At 47.7% G+C, this 22749-nt stretch overlaps 1 protein-coding gene across 1 annotated transcript in view; it reads right to left on the bottom strand.

Annotated features, from left to right (window-relative positions):
* CDYL2 (chromodomain Y like 2) overlaps positions 1 to 22749 on the bottom strand; it is a 213639-nt gene that overhangs the window by 10798 nt on the left and 180092 nt on the right. Inside the window, exons 4-5 of the mRNA XM_039462504.2 lie at positions 13607 to 13779; positions 4074 to 4284 (exon numbers count right to left, since the gene is read on the bottom strand). Coding sequence (XP_039318438.1) covers positions 4074 to 4284; positions 13607 to 13779 — 384 coding nt within the window. The remainder of the gene's footprint in view (positions 1 to 4073; positions 4285 to 13606; positions 13780 to 22749) is intronic.

Below are 22749 nucleotides of genomic sequence, written 5' to 3'. Positions count from 1 at the left end.
GTATTTACTGTGACTCTGCATGCCTCACACCCCTCCCATTTCTGGTGTCAGACACATGGGCATGGGTTGCGGGTTGGGTACACCTCAGAGCCCAAGACCCAGCCATGACGATATCATTGGCACTGAAATGTACCCAGCCCACAACAGCCCAGGGATAAAGAGATGCTCCCCCTAGATAATAAAGCTCAAGTGGGGTTTCCAGCTGCAGGTGTGGTAGAGAAGTCTTTCTTCATCTCTGATTGAGGTAATTCTGCAGGTAATTCAGAATCAGACCATCCTAGGTAGAGTAGGGTGTCCCTGGTGAAGACCCATAAAATTAACCAACAACACCCTCTAGAGCTAAGAAAACAAGAACATAAACAGAATTTAGTCACAGACACACGACTCTGGGTAAGTCACAGTGAGCCCAAGGCTAACATCAGTGAGCCCAAGGACCATCCACGGCTGTGTCCTGCCTGTGGAGAGGTGGGGCCACAAGGAAAGGGGAAACAGGGGAAGAGAGAGAGAGAAAGATGAAGAAAAGGAGAAAAAGAGAGAGCTGATGGTACTTGAATTCCTGGGCCTTATCTCCCCAAGGGAACTGCCACTTCAGGACTTTCCAGCTGGGAGAACCATTAAGCTCCTTTTTAAAGAATTAAACTGGTTAAAGGATTTCCATCACTGGCATCTAAAAAGGTCCTGAATAACACCGCAATGCCAAGGTAGAGGGGCACATCTCTCCCAGTGGCTCAGGACCTGACCAAGGGCACTGCCCAGTCGTGAAGGGCAGAGACCAGCCCTCCCTGGGCGCTGGTGACCTGGGCTATCTCTGTACCACACTCCCTGGATAACTTCCTTTTGCTTTGAAATTTGCAGCTGTCATATAAGGTCTGAGAGGAGCTAAACAGATGAGGTCCTAGGCACAGACAGAGAACGCGGTAGTAATAAGCCGCAACTTGCAGACAGTGACTGGTAATTAGGGCGTAACGGTCACATCCAGGTGATAGAGTCCGCACAGCTGACAACGCCTTCCATATCTGCCATCCACCTGCTTCCCCACACTCTCTTCTTCTGCCTCTATGTGCTAGCTCGTCTTGGGTTGGTGTTAAAATGCCAGGCACTCTCAGACCTCCAGAGCTATGCATACGATCCCCTGCTTAGTCTGGCTGTCACTGATGGGTCATCATGACCCAGAGGACAATCTTCCACACCAGAGGACAATCTTTTATGTCGATAATAAGCCTTAGCATATGGTTGCCTGGTTACAGATCTGAACACAAACAAAGGCCATGATGCTTTCTGAGCAACACCTCAGTCAAACGAACTCAGCAGAAGTTCACTGGGTGAAGTGGCAACTGGCCATATCTGCTCCAGTGAATCTGGATTCAGATCCACTGGCAGCTATTCCCTGGCAGGTGCAAGGTACAAGGTGAGGCCTCCATTCGTCCAGAAAGGCTCCCGGGCACCCCTCAGATACCACACTCTGCAGTGCCCTCTTTCAAGAGAACTTAGGAGTATTATGCAGAAATGTAAGGACTCAGAGAGGAAGGGGATCTTACATAGAGGTAGGGTGACCCTGGTGAAGACCCATGAAATTAACGAACGACCCACTCTAGAGCTGAGAAAACAAGGAAATTAACACTTTGATGCGTGACTCTGGGCAAGTCACTTAACGTCACAAAGCCTCAATTTTCTCTGCCATCCAAGAGGCATAATGGCAACACCAAGCTCCCAGCACAGAGGCAAGATTAACTGAGGGGTGCTTAGAACAAGGCCTGGTATGTGCGGAAGGGGTAGCAGAAATTTGCTGTTTTTGTTATGGTTGGTGATGCCATTTTCAAAACGGAACAAGGAGGAATATTAAGAAAGGAAAAAGGACACTGCTTATCAGCCTAACTATTGTAACAAAAGCAGGACCCGAGAGATGAGAAAAATGGGCTTGCAGGCCCTCCGATGAAAACACTGGGAGATGGAACTGCAAAGGAAGACAGGGAAGAAATCTAGTGTAAAAAGCCCTGCCCTTCCACAGGTGCGTGCCCAGATGCAAAGGTCACAGTCCTGAGAATGTGTAGCACTGCCTCAAGAACATGAGAGTGATGCCAAAGGCGGGGTGTTCACCCTCCGATAAAATCAAGACATCGAAAGAAATCCTGGAGTCTCTCCCTAAAAAGGAACAATTCACAATAGCCATGGGGCCACCGCTGGCTGGAAGAAGCAACTCTGCAGGGCCCGGGAGGCAGCACTCGGCCTTTCCTCTGGGGTTCCAGGGTTTGACTCCGCCACCTAGGACGTGCTGCTCTGACACTTTTGTGAGGTCTCCTGCGACCTGAGGTGTCTGCTGGCAGATGCCCCAGTGGACCCCTGGCAGAGCCTTCTGAGGTGGACATAACACAGAAAGCCCAGCACCCTCCCTGGCATGCCAGGCTCACAGGGACCAGCCATATACATTGCCATGGCCTTGTCCCCCACCCTCTCCCCACCGTCCTCACCAGGCCCCACTGACCTGACCACCCTCAACCCAGGGCCTGGCAGGCCCACTCCCCATTCCGTCCCCACCTTCATGCATCCTCTGCCTGGAATTATTGCATCCATTCAAATGTCACCTCCTCAAAGGGGTCCTTCTCTGAACAAGGTGGAACCTCCTTTCAAGACACTGAGCTGGGGAACAGATCTGAGGATCAGGGGTTTTTGTTCACCCCTGGACTCCTGGTGGGTACAGAGAGCCCGGCACTTGGTAGATTTGCAGCATTTGAAGAAAGGGAGGGAAAAAGGAAGATGACTGGCTAGATGGGGCCAGAAGGAGGGGCCTCCCTGAGAACCTTCTGAGATTCAGCTTGGACCCATGCTTATGAAACAAGGATTAGCCCATCAGAACTGAGTTCAGAGTTCGTGGTTACTCTGAACAGCAGAGAATTCCGAAGAGTCCACATGGAAAGAGCCATCAAAGGAAGCCCAGACTCAGCAGCATGGTGCCTCCAACACCTACACAGACCAGCTACACGTTCTGAACCCCTCCCTTGTCCTGACAGCTCGTCTCAGACTCACCCTCAGCTGTGGGACCTATTTAATAACGGGCTGCATTCAGAGCACAGACAGTGGAACCAGCCTGTTGGTGCTGAAATCCCACAACTGGGATTACCACTGCATGCCTTTAGACAACTCACTAAGCCTCTCTAGTCTCAGTCTCCACATCCACAAAATGGGGATCGCAGCTGTCCTGCCTCACAGGGCTGTGGACTGCATTAACAGCCCAGCCCAGCACACAGCAAGTGCTTCCTACATGCTAGCTGTCATCACTGCTCTCCCCTGTCCTGACTCGCTTCCGGATGTTGGTGTAGAATCTGACCACAGCTCACAGTGGGCTCTGCTGCCTCCATTGCACAGGAACTCTGTCTGCGCACCTGGTGACCCGGCTAACTTCTCTGAGCTTAACGTTCCATCTGTAAGATGGAAATTCATCCGTTTCCACATGGGGTGGAGACTGCTTTGTGTTCACTGATTCCTTTCCCTCTTTTTGCTGGACATGCGCTGGGCTACGTCTTCCGGCCTCCCTTACAGTCGCATGTGGCCAGAGGCTGAATCACGGCCAATGGCACATGAGTGGAGGTGAAGATGCCCCTGCAGGCCTGGCCCGCGAAGCCCTCCTGCATGATGCTTCTGGCTCCCCCTTCTCACCCACTGGCCAGAAGTGAGGGCATATCTACTGTATGGGGGCACCTGGGTCCCCAGACAGTGTGGGTGGCTCCTATACCTATGCTGGGCCATGCAAGGGTAAGAAGGAAAGCTTTGTTGTTCAAGCCACTGAGACCTTGTTACGGCACCCAGCTGACCCTAAGCCATGCCTGCAGGAGGCTGGAGTGAGGAATAGTTGAGACAGCATGCAGAGTGCACATCCATACACTGACCTCATCGCCATCTTCTCAAGCCAGGCTACTCCATCCGGCACCGATGGCGTGGAGGATCTGAGGCAGCCCGGCTGATCCTCAGGCTGATGACACCCTCAGATTTCAAGCCCCATGAAGAGCCATACCCTAAACTCAAGGCAGAGGCAGGATCCTGCCTGGGCCCGAATCCAGGAATCACAGGAGGCTTACCAGTGCGACGCCCAGGATCTGGGGGAAGGTGTAGGAGGAGCAGCCGGCAGGCGTGAGGCGGATGGTGGCGTAGGGCGTCTGGAACCAGGCCTTCTCACTGGCCCACACGATGTCACAGAGGGGCAGGATGGAGGCGCCCAGGCCCAGGGCTGGCCCGTTGATGGCCACCACGATAGGCTTCTTGAACTGGATAAAGGCCTTCACAAAGTCCCTGGCAGAAAGAGAAGACCCTCTTGAACAGGTGACCACAGCTTGCCAAGCCCCACTGGAATCTCTGATGCTGTGATGCAACCTCAGGTCGTCAGAGGTGAGAGGTGCCAGGCAAGGGTCTCGCTGCCTCAACACAGAACCACCAGCTGTCAGGTTTTCAGAGGTATACCACCGGGGTCGCTGCATGTCCTGGTTTGCTCAGATTGCCCCGGTTCATGCCCTGTGTCTCAGAACTGCACCCAGTTACCATCTGCTTCCACTCTCAAAAGCCATGGCTTAGACATTAAGTTATATGGACACCCTGGTTATTGACAGAATTTGTATATATCCTGAGGAAGTTAACCTGAATGTTAAGGTGCAGAATCAGAACCAAATGGCAGGTGTAACAGGGAGGCATATTTCAACTCAAAGAGAGAAAGAATGTTCTAAACATCCCCAGCCAAAGGTGAATGGAGTGGCTTTGCTGGGTGTGAATTCCTCACTCCTGGAGGTATTTGCATTTCAGCTGGATGATTATGTTGGGTGGTGCCGTGGAGGGACTTCATGCTTCGATGGTGGGTACCTTTTGGGGTTGATGACATTTAAAATTTCTTTCAAAAATCAGATCTAGGATGGTCTGATTCTGAATTACCTGCAGGGATGCCAGACTCATCAAGGGTGGTTCTAAATGTTGATGGCAGTCGACGTGTTAGCATGGCTCTGACTAAAACTGGACTACCTGTAGGCAGGAGCTGGAATCATGGCTAGAAGACTGGGAAGTATTTTCTCACCCCGCCCTTCTGTACTGAGCAAGCTATCTTTACTAATTAAGCAGAGCTATCAGCAATGACCTCTGTTTCCTTTGCCTCAGAGGGCTTTTTGCCTTTTCCTAGTGGCTATGTAAGATCCATAAAATTTTAAAATTCATCTGGACATGGAGGAAAGATCCAAGATGTCTAGTAAAGTCTGCATCCTTCATTACTCTCAGAGAGATTAGAAACTATAAGAACTCACAAGACTAAAATTGAAATGCCCATTAAGCTTGGTCTGACCTTTGCCTGCCTCAGTTTACCTCTCCAGGCTTCCCTCACATCACTCTTGCCCCTGCTCTTGGTGCACGAGCCACACAGGCCTCTGAGAGTTCTCAGAATACACCAACATCACAATTTGCAATCACCTTAATTAATTATTTGCTTGTTTTTAGATGCTTTTTTCCCTTTAGCTCCTTGAGGACACCCAGAGGTCTGCCCGGGGCACTGCCTGGCTTCCATCAATATTGGAATTAGCACTCAGTAAATAGCTGTTGAACAAATGCATGAGTCTGCCAGAACAAGAGCAAAGAATGCAGAGGTGAAGCAATGATGAACCAGCTCTTTGCCAAAACTATTATCCCTATTCTTCCTGGGTTTACTGGCCGACCACATTTCCCATCCCCGAATGCATGTGGATGTGGCCAAGTCCGCAAGTGCTGGCCAAACAGAATGTGAGCAAAAACCCACAGGTACCACTTGCAGGTGGCCGTCAGACCTCCCACCATGCCATCCCCCAAGCCCATTCATCTTGATGAGCATGGCGGTCTTGGAAGACATTTGCTGAGCCACAAGATGGAAGAAGTCAGATTCCTGAGTCACCACTGGGAAAACAGCTGTAGGCTGACAGTAACACCTCTTTTAGGTTTATGTGTGTGAGAAGTACACTTCTATCTATGAGGTTTATTTGTTACAACAGCTAGTATTTAACTAATACAAATGTCAGGCTGATTTACCCCTTCTCAATCAATACTGTTCCACAAAAGTTGTGGTTAGCACAGTGATGTACTGGCATCGGATTCAACTGTGAGAAGCCTGCTTAATGTTCTGCTGGGGTAGGAGGCATGTTACGATCTATGTAAGTCATCATGAAAGGATGCACCTCTGACTCAGGCTTGAGGCATCACACTGCTTGAGATGGTGGTGTTACCTCTCAGTCCCTCCTGGCCCCCGAAAGGCACTGCTTCAGAGAGGGAGTCCTGACTCCATGACTAGGGATGCTTGGTATTCCAGCGGCCCATCTCCTGGCATCATTCACTTCCTAACCCAACAGTTAGGTATTAGTTTAGGTCACCGGTTTTTGCAAGTGCTTTTCACTGAAAGCAGTTTGCAGTCTGCAGGGAATATGAACTTCTTTGCACAATCCCAGGGGGTTTGGGTGATTTTTGTCAAATATCCCATTCCTGAGGGACCTTATACAATGCCGGAATCTTAGATCTCAGAGGTGGGAAGGATTTTAGGACTCATGGAGCCATATCTTCCACTTGCTGCAGAATTCCCTCCGTTAACAGTCCAAGGATGCATCATTCTGCCTTTGTTGGATGTTTTCAATAAAAGGGGCTCAATGCCTGTCAAGACAGCCTCCCTCTCATGGGTTTCCTGTAAGCTTCTCTGATACTGTCACCACCTCGGCTCCATCCACCACATGACATCCTTCAGGAATAGATTGCAGTCCTCATGACTTTCCAGAGTCTTCCCCTGCAGGACCCCAGAGCCTTTCGCTCTGTGGTTTCCAGCCTGAGATCCGTGCAGGGAAATCAGGGACACAAGGGAAAGGGGACCAGGCATACAGAGCTCTGACACTCCACCCCAGCCCCTCCTGCTTCATCCAACCTGCCTCGCACTTCATTTCCTTGATGTGCAAATGTCACCTGACATTTAATGAAGGCCACCCCCATCCTCTTTCTCTCACCTCGGGCTGTAGATCTCTATCACAGGGAACCAACAGCAAACAGGATATTGCATTACAGGCCCTGCAGCTCAGATATCTGATCCTGGTGCAACTGCGTGGGGAAGACTGTACGCCACCTTCCCCCACATCCACGGCCATCAGGCTGACCTGGCCCACGCAGCTTCCTCTGCTCTACCCGAGCCCTGTGGCTTCTGCCTGACAAAGCTGCTGAGCTGCATGGATGTGGCAGAAGGAGCCAGAACTTCAGAATCTGAAAAACCTGGAGAGAAGACTCAGTTCTGCTTCTAACTCATGGTGAGACCTTGGACAAGTTGCCTGGTCTCTGGAGCCTCATTTTCTCCCTTTGTAAAATGGGAAAATCAGTGACCTGTGCCACATAAGGAGTGGAATAAGAATGAAAGGTGAGGTCCATGCAAAGCACTAGCCCAAGGCTGATGTGCAGGGAGCACTCAATCCCTGCTGCTATTACTATGGGTAGTGCACCTGCTGCGGAGGGTGGACACTGCCTTCAGTTGATTCTCAGACTGGTCTATGATCCATTCTCCTAGGCTACAGGAGACCCAGAAGCCAAATTCTGCTCACAGGAATGTTTCAATTTCCCCCAGAGCAACCAGCATTTGTCTTGAGACCCAGTTATCCACTCCCTTTGACCAGAGCCATGGAGGAAAACCCTCCCCAAGCCAAAGGTCAGATCCAAGTCAGCCCGCAAAGGACCGACCAGTGACTGTCATCCTGGGGCCCCCAGAGAGGTCCCCAGCAGGCCACTCCTCAGTCTCGAACCCACCCCTTGGTCCAGGCGTCCACTCCCTTGTCTTAGAATCAGCTTAGCTAGAAATCATGGCTGGAAGCACCAGCTGTAGTGACAACAACTGTAATAGTAAGTCCAAGCATGTATTATGTGCCAGGAATAGCCGAAGTGTTTCACATGGAGTATCTTTTTATTCTTCAACCTACAAACCCACCAGGGAGGCCAGTACCATCACTTTGATTGTTTTCATTTTCTGGATGAGCGAATAGGCTCAGAGAGATCAGTGACATTCCCAAGGTTGGACCACCAGCAGGTGTAGAGGCAGGTGTGGGCCCAGGCAGCCTGCTTCCAGGTGCCACGTGAGCAGCTGCTAGCCCACACTGCTTTCCTGAATTCCACGCTTGAACAAGCCACCCTGTCACCTACGACGAGTTCAGAGGAGGCAGCCTCTCTTCGGGATGGATCCTGGATGGAGGCTTCTGAACACATCACCTGAGCGCTCCCCAAATCTGCTTGTTCATTCATCAAACATTTGCAGAGTGATGGGTCCCAGTCACCAGTCCTGGTCACGTGTGTACAAGTTTTCTTTAGGCAAGGATGAGGAGGGGGTGAGAGTACCACTCCTGGGGTACCAAGGCCACGCAGCACGCCTGGTCAGCCCTATCAAAAGTGTGTCCCAAGACAAGAGATGGGGGTTTCTGCGCTGGTAGATTTTGAAGGAAGTTCTTTCATAAGAGACTTCTTTTAAGTATGCTAATACACCTAGAAAATCCACAGGAGCGGGCACAGAACGTGTAAGCAGGAATCAAACTCCTTTCAGTGACAGGGCTCCTCCCTCAGGACGCCCCTCTGGAAATCCACTTAATGTCCTCCACAGAAGGCTTCGCCAACACCTTGCGTCCCCAACTCAAGCATGGCCTCAAAAGGAACACTGCAAAGCTGGGAGAGCTGGAAATGCCTCAGAAGAGTTTGGACGGGTGAGCCACAGTCTTCTTTCTTTTTTTTTTTTTTTTTTTTTTTTAGAATAAAGAAGAGGAAGAAAGAGAAAGAGGAAGAGGGAGAGAGGATGGGGGTATTGCTTTATTGCCCGGGCTAGAATGCAGTCTAAATATGGGTATGCCTGTAATTGTCTTTAATAATGGAGACATGAAAGAAAATGAGGGAAGAGAATAGCAAACAAGGAGCCAACCAAGATTTCTTTTAAACTTCTAAGTTGATATGATGTGGTACTGATAAGAATGTATACTTTGTATATTTAAAGTGGAGAGTTCTATAAATGTTAATTACATTTACTTGTTCCAGATCTGAGTTCAAGTCCTGAATATCGTTGTTAATTTTCTGTCTCATTGATCTGTCTAATATTAATGTTGAAGTCTCCCACTATTATTATGTGGGAGTCTAAGTCTCTTTATAAGTCTTGTATGTCTGCGTATTCCTGTATTGGGTGCGTATATATTTAGGATCTTTAGCTCTTCTTGTTGTTGCATTGATCCTTTTATCATTATATAATGTCCTTCTTTGCTTCTTTTGATCTTTGTTGCTTAATTGTAACTTCTGGTTTTTATTTATTTATTTTAGCTCTCTGTTTGGTTGGTAAATCTTTCTCCATCCCTTGTTTGGAGTCTTTGTGTATCCTTGAATGTGAGATGGATCTGGATGCAGCATACTGATGGGTTTTAGTTTTTTATTCAAATTGCCTGTCTTTGGATTGGGGGATTTAGTCAATTTAAATTTAGAATTAATAATAATATATGTGAGTTTAATACTGCCATTAGCTGGCTATTTTGTCCATTAGTTGATGTAAATTCTTCATTATATTGATGCTCTTTTTGATAATTTTTTTTAGAAAGGCTGATACTGTTTGTTCCTTTCATATGTGTAGTGGTTCTTTCAGAAGCTCTTGTAAAGCAGGCCTGGTGGTGATGAAATCTCTGAGTGCTTGCTTATTCACAAAAAACTTTATTTTTCCTTCACTTGTGAAGCTTAGTTTGGCTGGATGTGAAATTCTGGGTTGAAAGTTCTTTTCTTTAAGGATGTTGAATATTGGCCCCCACTCTCTTCTGGCTTGTAGGGTTTCTGCTGAGAGATCTGCTGTAAGTCTGATAGGCTTCCCTTTGTGGGTAACCTGACCTTTCTCTCTGGCTGCCCTTAGTATTTTCTCCTTCATTTCAACCCTGGTGAATCTGACGATTATGTGCCTTGGAGTTGCTCTTCTTGAGGAATATCTCTGTGGTGTTCTCTGTATTACCTGGAGTTGAATATTATCCTGCCTTACTAGGCTGGGAAAATTTTCCTGAATAATGTCCTGAAGCGTATTTTCCAGCTTGGATTCATTCTCTTCGTCACATTCAGGTACACCTATCAAGCGTAGATTAGGTCTTTTCACATAGTCCCATAGCCACAGTCTTCTTTCTAACTCCAGGGGCATTTGTCTCTACATGGCCGTATCTTCTGCACCTCCATCCATCTTCACCTGTGGTTCTCACCCTTCCCATGCCTGTATCACCTCCTTCTTCACCCTCATCTCCTTAATAACCACCTTTTCTCTCTTGCATACAAATAAGAATCTTGTGTTTCTCTCAGTGCTCTCCATCAGTGGCACAGAAATCTCGTTAGCACAAGGCGGGTGTTCTCAACCCCAGCTGCACCTGAGAACCACCAAGGAAGAGTCACATCCAAAGACGCGCTGGCTCCACCCCAGCCTAAATAACTCGGAGTCCCCTGACGGTGGTGCCGAGCATCTGGGTCTTGGAAATGCCCCCTCGGGACTCCCTGTGCTGTCGGGGCTGGGCACCAATGGTGCAGGGGACATCTCCTTTCCCACTCCCCCATCCCTGCTAGCTCAGGAACTGGCAACTTCTGCTCCCTTTGAAGCATTGAGAATAATTCTTTCTGCGTCCACCATCTAGCCCTGCGCTCTGCCTAAGGGGAGCTCACTTGCCTGCTGAGATGGCAAATGTCTGAATTCCACTGGCCATGTTTTCCCAGAGGTAGGCTAAAGCATTCAGTCTCTCATATTATTTGGGATCTCTGCTTCGGGGCCCCCTGGACTACTCAGCTGGGAAAGTCAGAAACCAGTCTGGGCCGCAGGCCCCAGCCACATTCTCCTACAGCTTCCTAGAGATGAAGCTTTCAACCCTGCCTGCCTCTGAAACCTCTTTCTCCATGAATTTGGTTCTCAAGAGTCCAGAGGTGCATAGACATCACCCTGCAGACCCCAAAAGGTAGAGGCTATGGGGACTGGAGAAAAGGTTTGGCCCCTCAGCTTTGATACATCTAAGCCAAAAAGGCAGGGACAGGCCAGGGAGATGCTGCCCTCACCAGAGAGACTGGGCATGCAAAGCCAAGGGAAGGAATCATTCAGCGGGGGCTCTGGGAAAATCCATTCTGAGTCCTGACCCCTGGGTACCCTGTTTCTCTTCAACTTACATCCCCATGGTGACCCAGCTGCGATCCTTATTCCTACATGCAGGAATGACCCCTACCCCACCCCACACTGTGACAAGACTCATCCGTGTCATTCCAGGACTGACGTGGGTGTCGCACCTTGCCTGCAGCCGTCAGCGATCATCTGTTAATAGATCCCCCCAGCAGAGGTGAACAGCTGCCCACCAGAAGGAGCGGCCATTGAAGATGATGGGCAGAGGTCAGGATGGGCCCTTGCCTAAGAGGACAGTCTGAAAAGCTGGGGCTCTTGGAGCTGCTAATGATTCCTTCCAGTCTGTATCAGTTTCCCCGGGAACAGTCGCTGCAAACTACGGGGCTTAAACAATCAAAATATATTCTATCCTAGTTCTGGAGACCACAAGTCCAAAATCAGGGTGTTGACTGGGTTGGTTCCTCCCAGTGGTTCTGAGGGAGAAGCTGTGCCAGGCCTCGCTCTCAGTTTCCGGCAGCTGCTGGCCGTCCTTGGGGCTCCTTGGCTTGAGGCTGCAAGACTCTAAGCTATCCCTTGTCTGTCGCATCACCATCTCCTCTGTCTGTGTCCCCTCTTATGAAGTCAGTTCTGTCTGCATCTGGAGCCCATTCCGATCCGGGATGATCTCACCCCAGGACTCTGAACTTAGATCTGCAAAGAGCCTTTTCTCAAACAAGGTCACCCTCACAGGTTCCCGGAATTGGAACATGGACGTATCTTTTAGGGACCACACTTCAACTCACTGCAAGGGCTTTGCATGCTACTGAGCTGTGTGTGCATGCAGTGGAAATGAAGGGCTGTGTCAGGCAGGTTTCCCTGGGAAATCCCGCTAATGCCTCCACTGAAATCTATAAAGCAGATAAAGACCATGATGGAGGCTCCATGGGTCACAAAAATGGTCACTCGGTTCTCTGGGTGGGCTTGGGTGGCCTCATGCATGAGAAGAGAAGCACGCTGGAAATCCTGTGGTCCCTTTGACACATGGAAAGGCAGTAGCAAGAGGGCATAGCTGGGACCAGGCAAAGCGCAAACCATGTGAGCACAGCCAGGACACCTAAGCATCCAATAACCACAACGCCTTTCCACCTACAGTGCTCAGTCTCATCGTGTCTCTTCTGGCAAGAATTCTGCAACAGGAAACATACAGGTGTTTTGGAGCAGGAGCCCCAGTGGATTCTTCACCCTGAAGAGGGACTCAGAATTCCACACAAAAGAGCACCCCAGCGTTACCTCTTGGAGACAATGCAAGCCCTCACAGCCCCCTGTAGCCTCATGGGAATCGGCCTCCCTCTGTGTGGCACTTCGACAGAGTCATGGAGATTGGAGGCCTGACTTGTGGCCTGAGGCGCTGTGACACCATGTGGAATAAATGTTCTTTCTCATGTGACCAGGGAAATTCCTGAATTGTGACTTGTCTGATTCTTTTTTTTTTTTTTTTTTTTTTTGAGGCAGAGTTTCGCTCTTGTTACCCAGGCTGGAGTGCAATGGCGTGATCTCGGCTCACCGCAACCTCCGCCTCCTGGGTTCAGGCAATTCTCCTGCCTCAGCCTCCTGAGTAGCTGGGATTACAGGCACGTGCCACCATGCCCAGCTAATTTTTTGTATTTTTAGTAGAGACGGGGTTTCACCATGTTGACCAGGATGGTCTCGATCTCTCGACCTCGTGATCCACCTGCCTCGGCCTCCCAAAGTGCTGGGATTACAGGTTTGAGCCACTGCGCCCGGCCATGACTTGTCTGATTCTTAAGCAAGATACAGCGGCCTCATCCAGGTGACCATTGGGTAACAGCTATAAACCAGCTAAACAGCTGTAGTGTCTAGAAATCACACTCACTTGCTTTTGATATACTGATAAAGAATGGGGAAATAACTCCCCTTTAGTGTCCCAAAAGGGTATTCATTGTTGGGACTGGATGTCATCCCCAGGATCCCAACTTTTGCTTAGGGGTATTAAGAAAGGGGGAAATACTTTGTACCTTACTGAGTCTACAAACACACAGCTGCCGAGGGAGCCCCTCCGTCAACTTGCCCACAGCTAAGCCGCGGCAGTGCTGGGACACAGAAACCACCAGACAACCTCCCCATCAGGCAGCGGGTGGAAACAGTGTGCGTAACACATGGCTACTACCAGACTCAGGCCTTGAGAGCAAATACAATCTTTTTGATCAAAAGAATGAAAGTGGGATCTAACCCAGAGGAGCAAAGAAGCATCCCTAATTTTGGCAGAACTAAGGTTACAGATAAAAATACAGGATGCCCAATTGAAATCTGAATTTCAGATAAATAACCAACATTTTTACAATGCAAGCAGGTCTCAGGTATCGCACAGGATGTACTTATGCTAAAAATAAAATTCCTGGTTGTTTGAAATTCAAATGTAACTGAGCAGCCTGTATTTTTACTTGGTCATCCTACGCAGGACCCCAAGGTGTGGGAACAGGAAGGAGCAGAGCTCACCTGATGGCTTCTGCAATCCGAGTGCTCTCCTTCCGCCGGTCACTGGACAACCGGCCAATTAGGTAGGAATAATCCAGGCCGCTGCAGAACACGCTCCCCACTGCGCTGAGGAGCAGCAGTTTGCTGTCGTCCGTGGCTGCGTTGCAGAGCGCCCGCCGGACTTCTTTCATGATCTGCAGGCAGAGATGAATTTGCAGGGATGTTAAGTGTCTATCCTGTAAGCCTGGGGCTTTCAGACCACAAGACAGCCAGAGGGCTGACCCCCTGAGGGTAGAGGCCAGCAAATCTGCTTCTTGCCTGTGCAGGGAGCCTCCCCTGAATACAAGCATGAATCCAGAGGAAGGAGAAAAGCACTTATCATAACCAAAGCCCTCCAGCACCAGCCCCAGAGCAGGCAGAAGAGTGCTAACAAGGAGGCAGTGTGGTCAATGCCTGCAGCTCTGGAAGCCTGGCCTGGAGTCACTCAATCCCTGGTAAATCTCTGCAAATCTTGTTCTGGCATTTGTGTATTTAGCACTTTAGAAGGTGTGGAATAAGTCTGTGCACGGCCCAAGTGAGGGGTGTAAGTCATCTCTAGATGACTCAATTTAGTTATTATACACTCTTGCTCATCTTTCATTCAGCTAATATCCCACATGGCTTGCAGGTAGCACATGCATGTGGGCTCTGGAATCAGATACAGACCTGGGTTTAATGTCCCACTGCAGTTCCAGGCTCCTGGTCCAAATTCTGGCTCTGCAGCTCACTAGCTATGGGACCTGAGCCATGCTGATTATTTATCCTCAATGTCCTCATCTAGAGGGTGTACCCACTCTCAAGGCCTACAGTGAAGAATAAATGAAAGGAAAGGTTATGGCCAGGCAGGGTGGCTCACACCTGTAATCCCAGTACTTTGGGAGGCTGAGGCAGGTAGATCATGAGGTCAGGACTTCAAGACCAGCCTGGCCAAGATGGTAAAACTCCATCTCTCCTAAAAATACAAAAATTAGCCAGGCGTGGTGGTGGGCACCTGTAATCCCAGCTACTCAGGAGGCTGAGGTAGAGAATTACTTGAACCCAGGAGGCAGAGGTTGCAGGGAGTCAAGATCATGCCACTGTACTCCAGCCTGGGCAACAGAGCGAGACTCTACCTCAAAAAATAAAAAAATAAAAAAAAAAAAGGAAAAGAAAAGAAAGGAAAGGAAAGGTTATGCTCTGGCCACCTGCAGGTTCACATTTCTGGGAAGTATGATGAATTCTGGATAAAAGGCATTTTGTTCCTCCTCTTCATGCCACTAAAGGTGCCATTTGACATGGAAGAACTGTGTTGGCTACCCTGCCATCATGGGGCAAGTTCCCCTCATCTCCTGCGTGTATCTCCTATGTATGCCCTGGGATTTTTAGGACTCTATGATCTTGTCTGGAGCAGGTGCAGGGCAGGAGACAGACACAGGTGCCCTCGGTAAGTGACCACCAAGTGCTACCTTAGCAGTGAACACATTCTGCAGGCCAGGTACCCTGCTAGGTGGGTTCCAGCCTCCCCAGCACCAGTGAGTGGGCAGGCACTGTTCTTACTTCCCTCTGGAGACCAGGGAACAGATGCCTTGAGAGGTTATGACACTAGTCCAAGGCCATACGACTGGTAAGTGCTACAGGTGGATGTGAGCCTTTGCCCGGCGCACACAATGCCTAATCTATGTGCTTTGACACTGCAAACTCCCGCTGTCTGGCCATGGCCTCCCATTCATGGAGAAGGAGAGCCGTCAGCTCCAGAGCAAGCAGCCAGGCCAGGGAGGAACAGGTAGGGATGGGGTAGCTAGGAGAGCCCAGAGCTCCCAGTTACGACCCTGCAGCCTTCTTTGAACGTCTTGCCTGTGCCAAGCCCATATTCACCTAATTATCTTTGCTTGCGCCAATCTCCCTGCTCCTTGTGATGCTGCCCAGGCTCCTTGATTCTGAAAGTCCTTCTATGACCCACTCCATTATCCTCTCTCCACCCCCCCTTGCCCAGCACCCCCACTACTTTTCTTCATGTTTCATACATTTACCTGTCTTACCCACCACTTGTTTCCTGCCTTTTATTTGTCCACACTTGCTCAACTGTGATTTTAATAAAGACAGGAATGGCATCTTTCTTACTCCCCACCGTGTCCTCAGAGTCTAGCACAGTGCCTGGGGTATGGTGGACACTCCGTATCTGCTTGTTTAATCACCTAGAAACTCCCTTGTAGCCCTTTTCCACAACTTCAGAAGAAAATGAGGCAGGCTGCTTGCTCAGACACCTAGAAGCTTTTACAAGGTCAACTCAAAAGGCACCTAAGAAAATCATTTAGAAGACTGGAGAATTTGCCACCAAAAAGCTTGCACCCCATGACGGCTGTGTTTACATTCTTCAAAGGCATGCAGCTGGGCTGTTTAGCTCCTCATCATACGAAGGACGATCTTTGGATGAACCTGAAAGTCACAGAGCACTTGCCCCTGAGTACTCGCACCCTCAACCCCTTGTGAGGCGGGCATTATTACTACCTCCATTTTACAGAAAGGGAAACTCAGTCTCGGGGAGAAAGTGACTTTCATAAGGCAACATGTCAGTAAGTGGTAGAGCCTGCGCTAACAGACTGGCCGGCTCAAAGTTTCCTGCTGAGACGGTACAGGCTCTGTCCGCCCCAGGCACTTTCAAACTTTGCTGCTCAAAGTGTGGTCCTCAGAACAGAAGCCTCGCATCACTCAGGAGGTGGCCAGAAATGCAGCGTCTAGGGCCCCAGCCCAGACCTACAGGTGGTTCTAGAAGGTCGCCATGGGACTGTGGGGCTAGAGTTGGGCACAAGCTCCACTTCTACCCCACAGTGTCTTGGGTGATCTGGGGTGAAATCATTAGCCTCTCCTGGTCTCTCTATCTGTAAAATTCAGAGCTACCTCAGATTAAACTAACCAACAAACAAGATGCAAACCGACTGCTTAGTGCAGGGCATGGCACATACCCTGCAAGGGGTCCCCTTTGATTTTTTACTTTTATTTTTTTTTGAGACAGAGTCTTGCTGTTTTGCCAGGCGCCAGGCTGGAGTGCAGTGGTGCGATCTCAGTTCACTGCAACCTCCTCCTCCTGGGTTCAAGGGATTCTCCTGCCTCAGCCTCCCGAGTAGCTAGGACTATAGGCACGTGCCACCACGCCCAGCTAATTTTTGTATTTTTAAGTAGAGACGGGGTTTCAACATGGTCTCGATCTCTTGACCTCATGATCCGCCCGCCTCAGCCTCCCAAAGTGCTGGGATTACAGGCGTGAGCCACCGCGCCCAGCCCAGAAGTACCCTTTTATATACTGACCCTACGGAACAGGTCAGGCTCTGCCCCAAGAAATTTCAATCCTCACTACTCAAAGTGTGGTCCTCAGACCAGCAGCTTCACATTATCAGGAGCTGGCTAGACGGGCAGAGTCTTGGGCCCCAGCCCAGATCAACAGAATAGGTCTCTGCATTTTCATGGGCCCTGCAGGGAATTCATACATATTATATTGTTTGAGAAGTGCTGCTTTATGATGTGAACTCACTTAGCCTTATGAGGGCGTCACTTGTTCAAGCCCCATTTTATGAATGACAGAATCAAAGCACAGTGACTTTGCGAAGTTTGCAAGTGTGGGGTGGAGCTAGACTAGGACTCGGGAAGTCAGGCTTTGGGGCCCATATCCTTCACCGCAGGCTAGGCGGCCTCCCAAAGCTCAGGGCTTTTCTTCTGAAGACCTCCACGTGATAGCAGTCTGGCTACGGGAGCAGCAGGAAATGAACTCTGTGGTGCTCAAGGGAAAGCAGACCCTTCTCCCCTCCCAGACTGTGGACTTTAGGATGGAGCCAGGTCTGAAGCTGAGCTCCTGCCACACACATGCTGTGTTCTGAGGTCCAAGCATCATCTAGACTCTCAAAGTCTGTGTACTGGCTGAACCAACCACCCACAGCCCTGCACGCTCCCCAAATCCTTACAGTTACAACTGTGCAGTGGACACTGCGCATCTTGACTAGACATTGTCTCTTGGGTGCCTGTTTTCCACAAGGACTCATGGCAGTGTGGCCAGGCCGAAAGGGTGCAGGCTCTGGAGACAGGAAGCCTGTGATGGAATCCGGCTTTACCATGAACAAGCTCAGCCCCTCTAGTCCTTCTGCTACCTGTTTGCCACACCACAGTTAGGACAACCCACTCCAAAAAATAATTTATTTTTGCTGTAAGAAAACTCTCCCATGATAAGCTACAACTCCAAGCCTGCCCTGTATGTGGATTTGAAGTTCTGAGTTACCACACCCGCATGGGGAAGAGCCACAAGATAAAAAAATTAACACAGAAATTGGACACAGGCTAGTAATACCCCTGAGGCATCTGATGGAAATAAATGTAAAAATACTCTGGAGAGAAACTGCAACCCAGACTGCACAGAAATTATACAAGAAAAAAATCCTAGATGAAGATGAGCTCACATTAAAAAATTACAAAACACTTGAGGAAATACCAGTTGGAATACTCAGCAAATGAGAAGATTATATAACATGACTTCAAGTAATAGAAGAATCCAAAAGGGACTGCAAAATAAGGATGTGTGAAATAATCACAGAGAGGAAAAGAGACATGAACAATAAGGAAAGAACAGGAGAGCATGGGGAAAAATAGATTTGAGGAGAGAAAGAAAATTCTGGAAATGAAAAACAAAGTCATGGACATCTTCTGAGATCAGCAGCAGATTAGGTGGCTCTAAAGGGAGCATAAATTAACCAAAAGACCTGAAGTAACTGACCAAAATGTAGCACAGAAAAACAGAGATGGAAAATATAACAGAGAGATTAAAGACAAGAATGATAAAATTTAAAACAGGTGCTGCAGGGATTCTATCAGGAGATCACAGAGAAGAGGAGACAGTCAATATCTAAAGAGATAAAGGATGAAAATTTAACAGAATTGATGAAGGACACACTAGTTTCCTATGCCTGCTTAAAAATTATTATAAATTTGGTAGCTTAAAATAACACAAACTTTTTATCTTACAGTCCTGTAGGTCAGAAGTCTGATACAGGTTTACTGAGCTAATATCAAGCTGTCAGTAAGGCTGCATTCCTTTGTGGCGGCTCTAAAAGAGAATCACTTTCTTGCCTTTTCTAGATTGTAGAGGCCACCCACATTCTTTGGTTCACGGACCCTTCCTCCATCATCAAAGGCAATAATGGCCAGCTGGGTTTCCCCACTTTCTCTGTGTCATTCTGACAGATTCTTCTGCTTTTCTCATCTACGTACATCATACATCCAGGTAGTCTAGAATACTCTTTATTTTAAGGTTAGTTAACTGGCAGCCTTAATTGCCTCTCTGAAACCTTAATTCTGCCCTGGCCATGGAACCTAACATAGTCAAGGTTCTGGGGATTTGGACATGAATATCTTGGGGAGAGGGCATCTATCTACCAACAGACTTGAATCCTAAAATAAGAACCACAACAAAAAGCTAAGCAATAGAAATAACAATACATTCATGGATAGACATATCATATTTAAACTTCGGAACATCAAAGACAAAGTAAAACCTTAAATACATCCAGAGGAAAAAGAAAACTTACCCACAGAGGGTAAATATTTGGCTGGAGGCAAATTCTACACAGCATAAATACATTCCAGAGGGTAGCAGAATACAATTGTCAAGGTACTGAGGAAAACAACTGTCAACAAATTCTTCACTCAGCTAAACTGACTTAAAAGGAACGGTAAAAATAAGGCATTTTCAGTAAAAGAATGTTTACCATTTCTCGATCCTCACTGTAAGATCTAAAAAGGAATGTACTTCAAGAAAAAGAAACTATATTCAGAAAGAAAAACTGGTGTGCAAGAAACAATAACCAGTAAAGACATTGGTGGCTCATGCCTGTAATCCTGGCACTTTGGGAGGCTGAGGCAGGCAGACTGCCTGAGTTCAGGAGTTCAAAATCAGCCCGGGCAACATGGTAAAACTCCGACTCCCCTGAAAAAACTGGAGGAAACTGGTTGAATATGCTGTTAAATCAATATAAGAACTTACTCTAAAGATCACAACACTTACATTGATTAATTTGAAGGCAGAGGTTGGTATGGGGTAGAACTGTAGTAACTGGCAATAATACTGTAGAGGATGAGAGGAGGAAGGACTAGAGCTAGAATAGTTCAAGGTTATATGCAGAAGAGGTGAAGGTAGTTACACTTAGCCTTTGTTATGTGTATATAATTTAGGGATAACTTCTTAAAAATACATGAATTGCAATGAATGGGGAGGAAGATAAAATAAAGAATACCCAAACACTCTACTACTAAAACAACAGCAGAAAGCACATAGTGACAGAAAACAAGGCAAGGGAATGTGCCTGGGTGAAGCTTAGAGTCTAACAGAGGCGGAGGTAAGTGAGCAAACTTCTAAAGAATCATTATTAAAGACTCCACAGGCATAATCAGAGCTTATGGAAGTTAGCGGGGTACTAGGAGGATATTGTTTTTTATGGTTAAACTTTTAAAGGAACTCCCATTTGTGAAGCACCTAGTAGGGCCAGGAATTGCACCAGGTAATTTCCATACAATATTTTATTTCAAACAAAAATCTGGTAAGGTAGGGGATGGTATGTCAATCTTGCAAGTGACACCATGAAGACTCAGAGAGGTGCGGTAAGATGTCCAAGGTCACACCGGCAGTAAGAGGTAGAACCGTGATTTAAATCTCATACTAGCAATCCTTTACTTTCTACTACTTCATACTGTCGGATGATTTTTTTAAATGGATAGATTTTAGTGGAAAAAACAGGACTATATTTCAATCTGAAGTGAAAATCTCCAGGCCTGTGCCCTGCTGGAAGGAAGGAAAGAATAAGGACATTCCAGCCTATCTGAGTATAAGCAACAGATATTCATTGGGGACATCAAAAAAGCTCACGGGTCGCTATCTTGTGGGTCCTTTAATCCATCTGCCTCCAGAAATAGATATACTCTCACCTATACATGAACTCTATTTCTCTGAGAGGCAAATAAAGAAACGCTGCTGTAAAGAGGTGAACTGAAATTCTATGGATGACTCAGGGAGTACCCTCTCTGGCTAAGGCCATGCTTACTTAGTGGTCAATTTGTTAAGAAAAAAAAAAAAAAGATGAAACAAAACAGCCATCTCATTTATGAATTAAATTGAAAATAAATTTGCATTTTATTGATACAAAAGAAGTGCAAACTATACTTCTCTTCATTAAAAAAGTTGTATCTAGTTTCTATCTCTTTTCTCTCCTTTTTGGTGTTGGTCATTCAATCTGGACAGACGGCTAAGGTTCGACCTTCTTGAAAGACCCCAAATTTTATAATGTAACTGGTTCATTATAAATAAAATAATAGATGTTCTAAAATTAGTCCACATTCTCTTTACTTCTTAAACAGAATATACTGTATGCATATAACTACTTCTCAATGGTCACCTGCTGGCCTATAACAAACCAATTCCTCTTAGAGGCTTCTGGGATGTGATTCTATTAACAAGTAGTCCCAGACTGCTGTGTGTTTTTAAGTCCTAAATCTGCCCTTTAAATTCACTGCCCTCATTATGCACTTCCTAGTTGCCACTTGCACATGCTATTAGTTATCTGCTGGAGAGAACAGATTCCTGCTCTACAACTTCTAGCTTCAGATCTGGCATTTATAGCCAGATATCCAAGTTCATTAGAATGTGATGTAAAAGAATCAACCAAGATCCCTCTCTGTATACTTCATCTGTACCTGCTGAAATCCAGGCACACTAGGCCCATCTCAAATGCAACCACCTTCTAGGGAGATTTTCCCAAACCCCAGACTAGATGCACTCTCCCCCTTCTCCCGAAACTCTGAATACTTTAAATCCTTCTGATGCTTTTGACAAACTTCCTTGTAGAAGGTGCACCTTCTTACTGCATCTTGTCTTCTACGTGATTTAAACTCCTGGTATTCACATCCTTCTGTAACCCCCTACCTTCAAGAGAAGACTGGACTTAGTGGCTGGTTTCAAAAACAGAAGATGCCAAAATGATGGCATGTCACCTTCAGGAGGAGATTAGGTGACAAAAGGACCATCCTCTCTTGCTATCTTTCTTGGAGTTCTTGCTCTTGGGGAAGAAAGCTACCTTGTCATGAGTAGCCCTTAGAAGCGGCTCACATGGTAGGAAATAGATGCAACCAACAACCACATGGGTGAGTTTGGAAGTGAATTCTCCTCCAGGCGAGCCTTTGTATGAGACCGCAGCCCCAGCCTCCACTTGACAGTAGCCTTGTGAGAGATCCTGAGCTGGAAGCATCCAGCTGAGCCATGCCCAGATTCCTGACCCATAGCAATTATGAGACAATAAATGTCTGCTGTCTTAAAATACTAGGTTTAGAACAACTTGCTATACAGTTATAGATAACTAATACAATCTCTTAAGAGCTAGAATAGTATACTTACCATGGCAGTCTTTACCACCTCAAGAAGTTTATAGTCTAACAGAGGAGGGGGAGGACATCAGACATTTAACAAGTTACTACCCAAACATATGTAGACATGTGATAAGACTTGGGGAAGTGATGGCTGAGCTAAGCCTTGAAGGAAGAGCAAGGGGGAGTGAAGCAAAGAGGAAGAAAAAGGGGGGCATGTATAAAGGCCCTGGAGCAGGTGTGGGCATGAAAGCAAGCCAGGCGACTGGGGTACAGGAGGAGAGGTATGTGAGGTGGGCTGCACGATTAGGTGGGAGTGCGCCATACCGAGGGTTCTGTCAGCTAGGGTCATCAGGAGCCATCACCACATTCGGTTGCGGGGGGGTGTGCACATGAAGGGGTGACTTGGCCAGAGCTACGTTTCTGGAGGATCATTCTCCCTGCCTTATGCAGAATGGGTTACAGGGCAGGAAGCATGAAAGGAGGCAGACTTATGAGAAGGCTAAATCACAGCAGTCCAGACAAAACAGCCTAATAGTGCACTGTAATGATTTTGGTGGAAACAGAAGTAAACACATTAAAGAGCTATTCAAGAAAAAAGGTGAACTGGCCTTCGGACAGGTCTGGACACGGGGGCATGCCAAGAAGGATGTGAAAGGGGACTCCTGCATCTCTGCTGCATTCCTGGGAGTGGTGGCAGAGTTTCTGCTGAGGCCAAGGGCACTAAAGGAAGGCCTAGAGTCTTCTCCCAA

The sequence above is a fragment of the Saimiri boliviensis genome, chromosome 1 (genome assembly GCF_048565385.1).
Source record: "Saimiri boliviensis isolate mSaiBol1 chromosome 1, mSaiBol1.pri, whole genome shotgun sequence".
NCBI classification, from domain to species: Eukaryota; Metazoa; Chordata; class Mammalia; order Primates; family Cebidae; genus Saimiri; species Saimiri boliviensis.
This window is presented reverse-complemented; position numbering and strand designations above follow the sequence as displayed.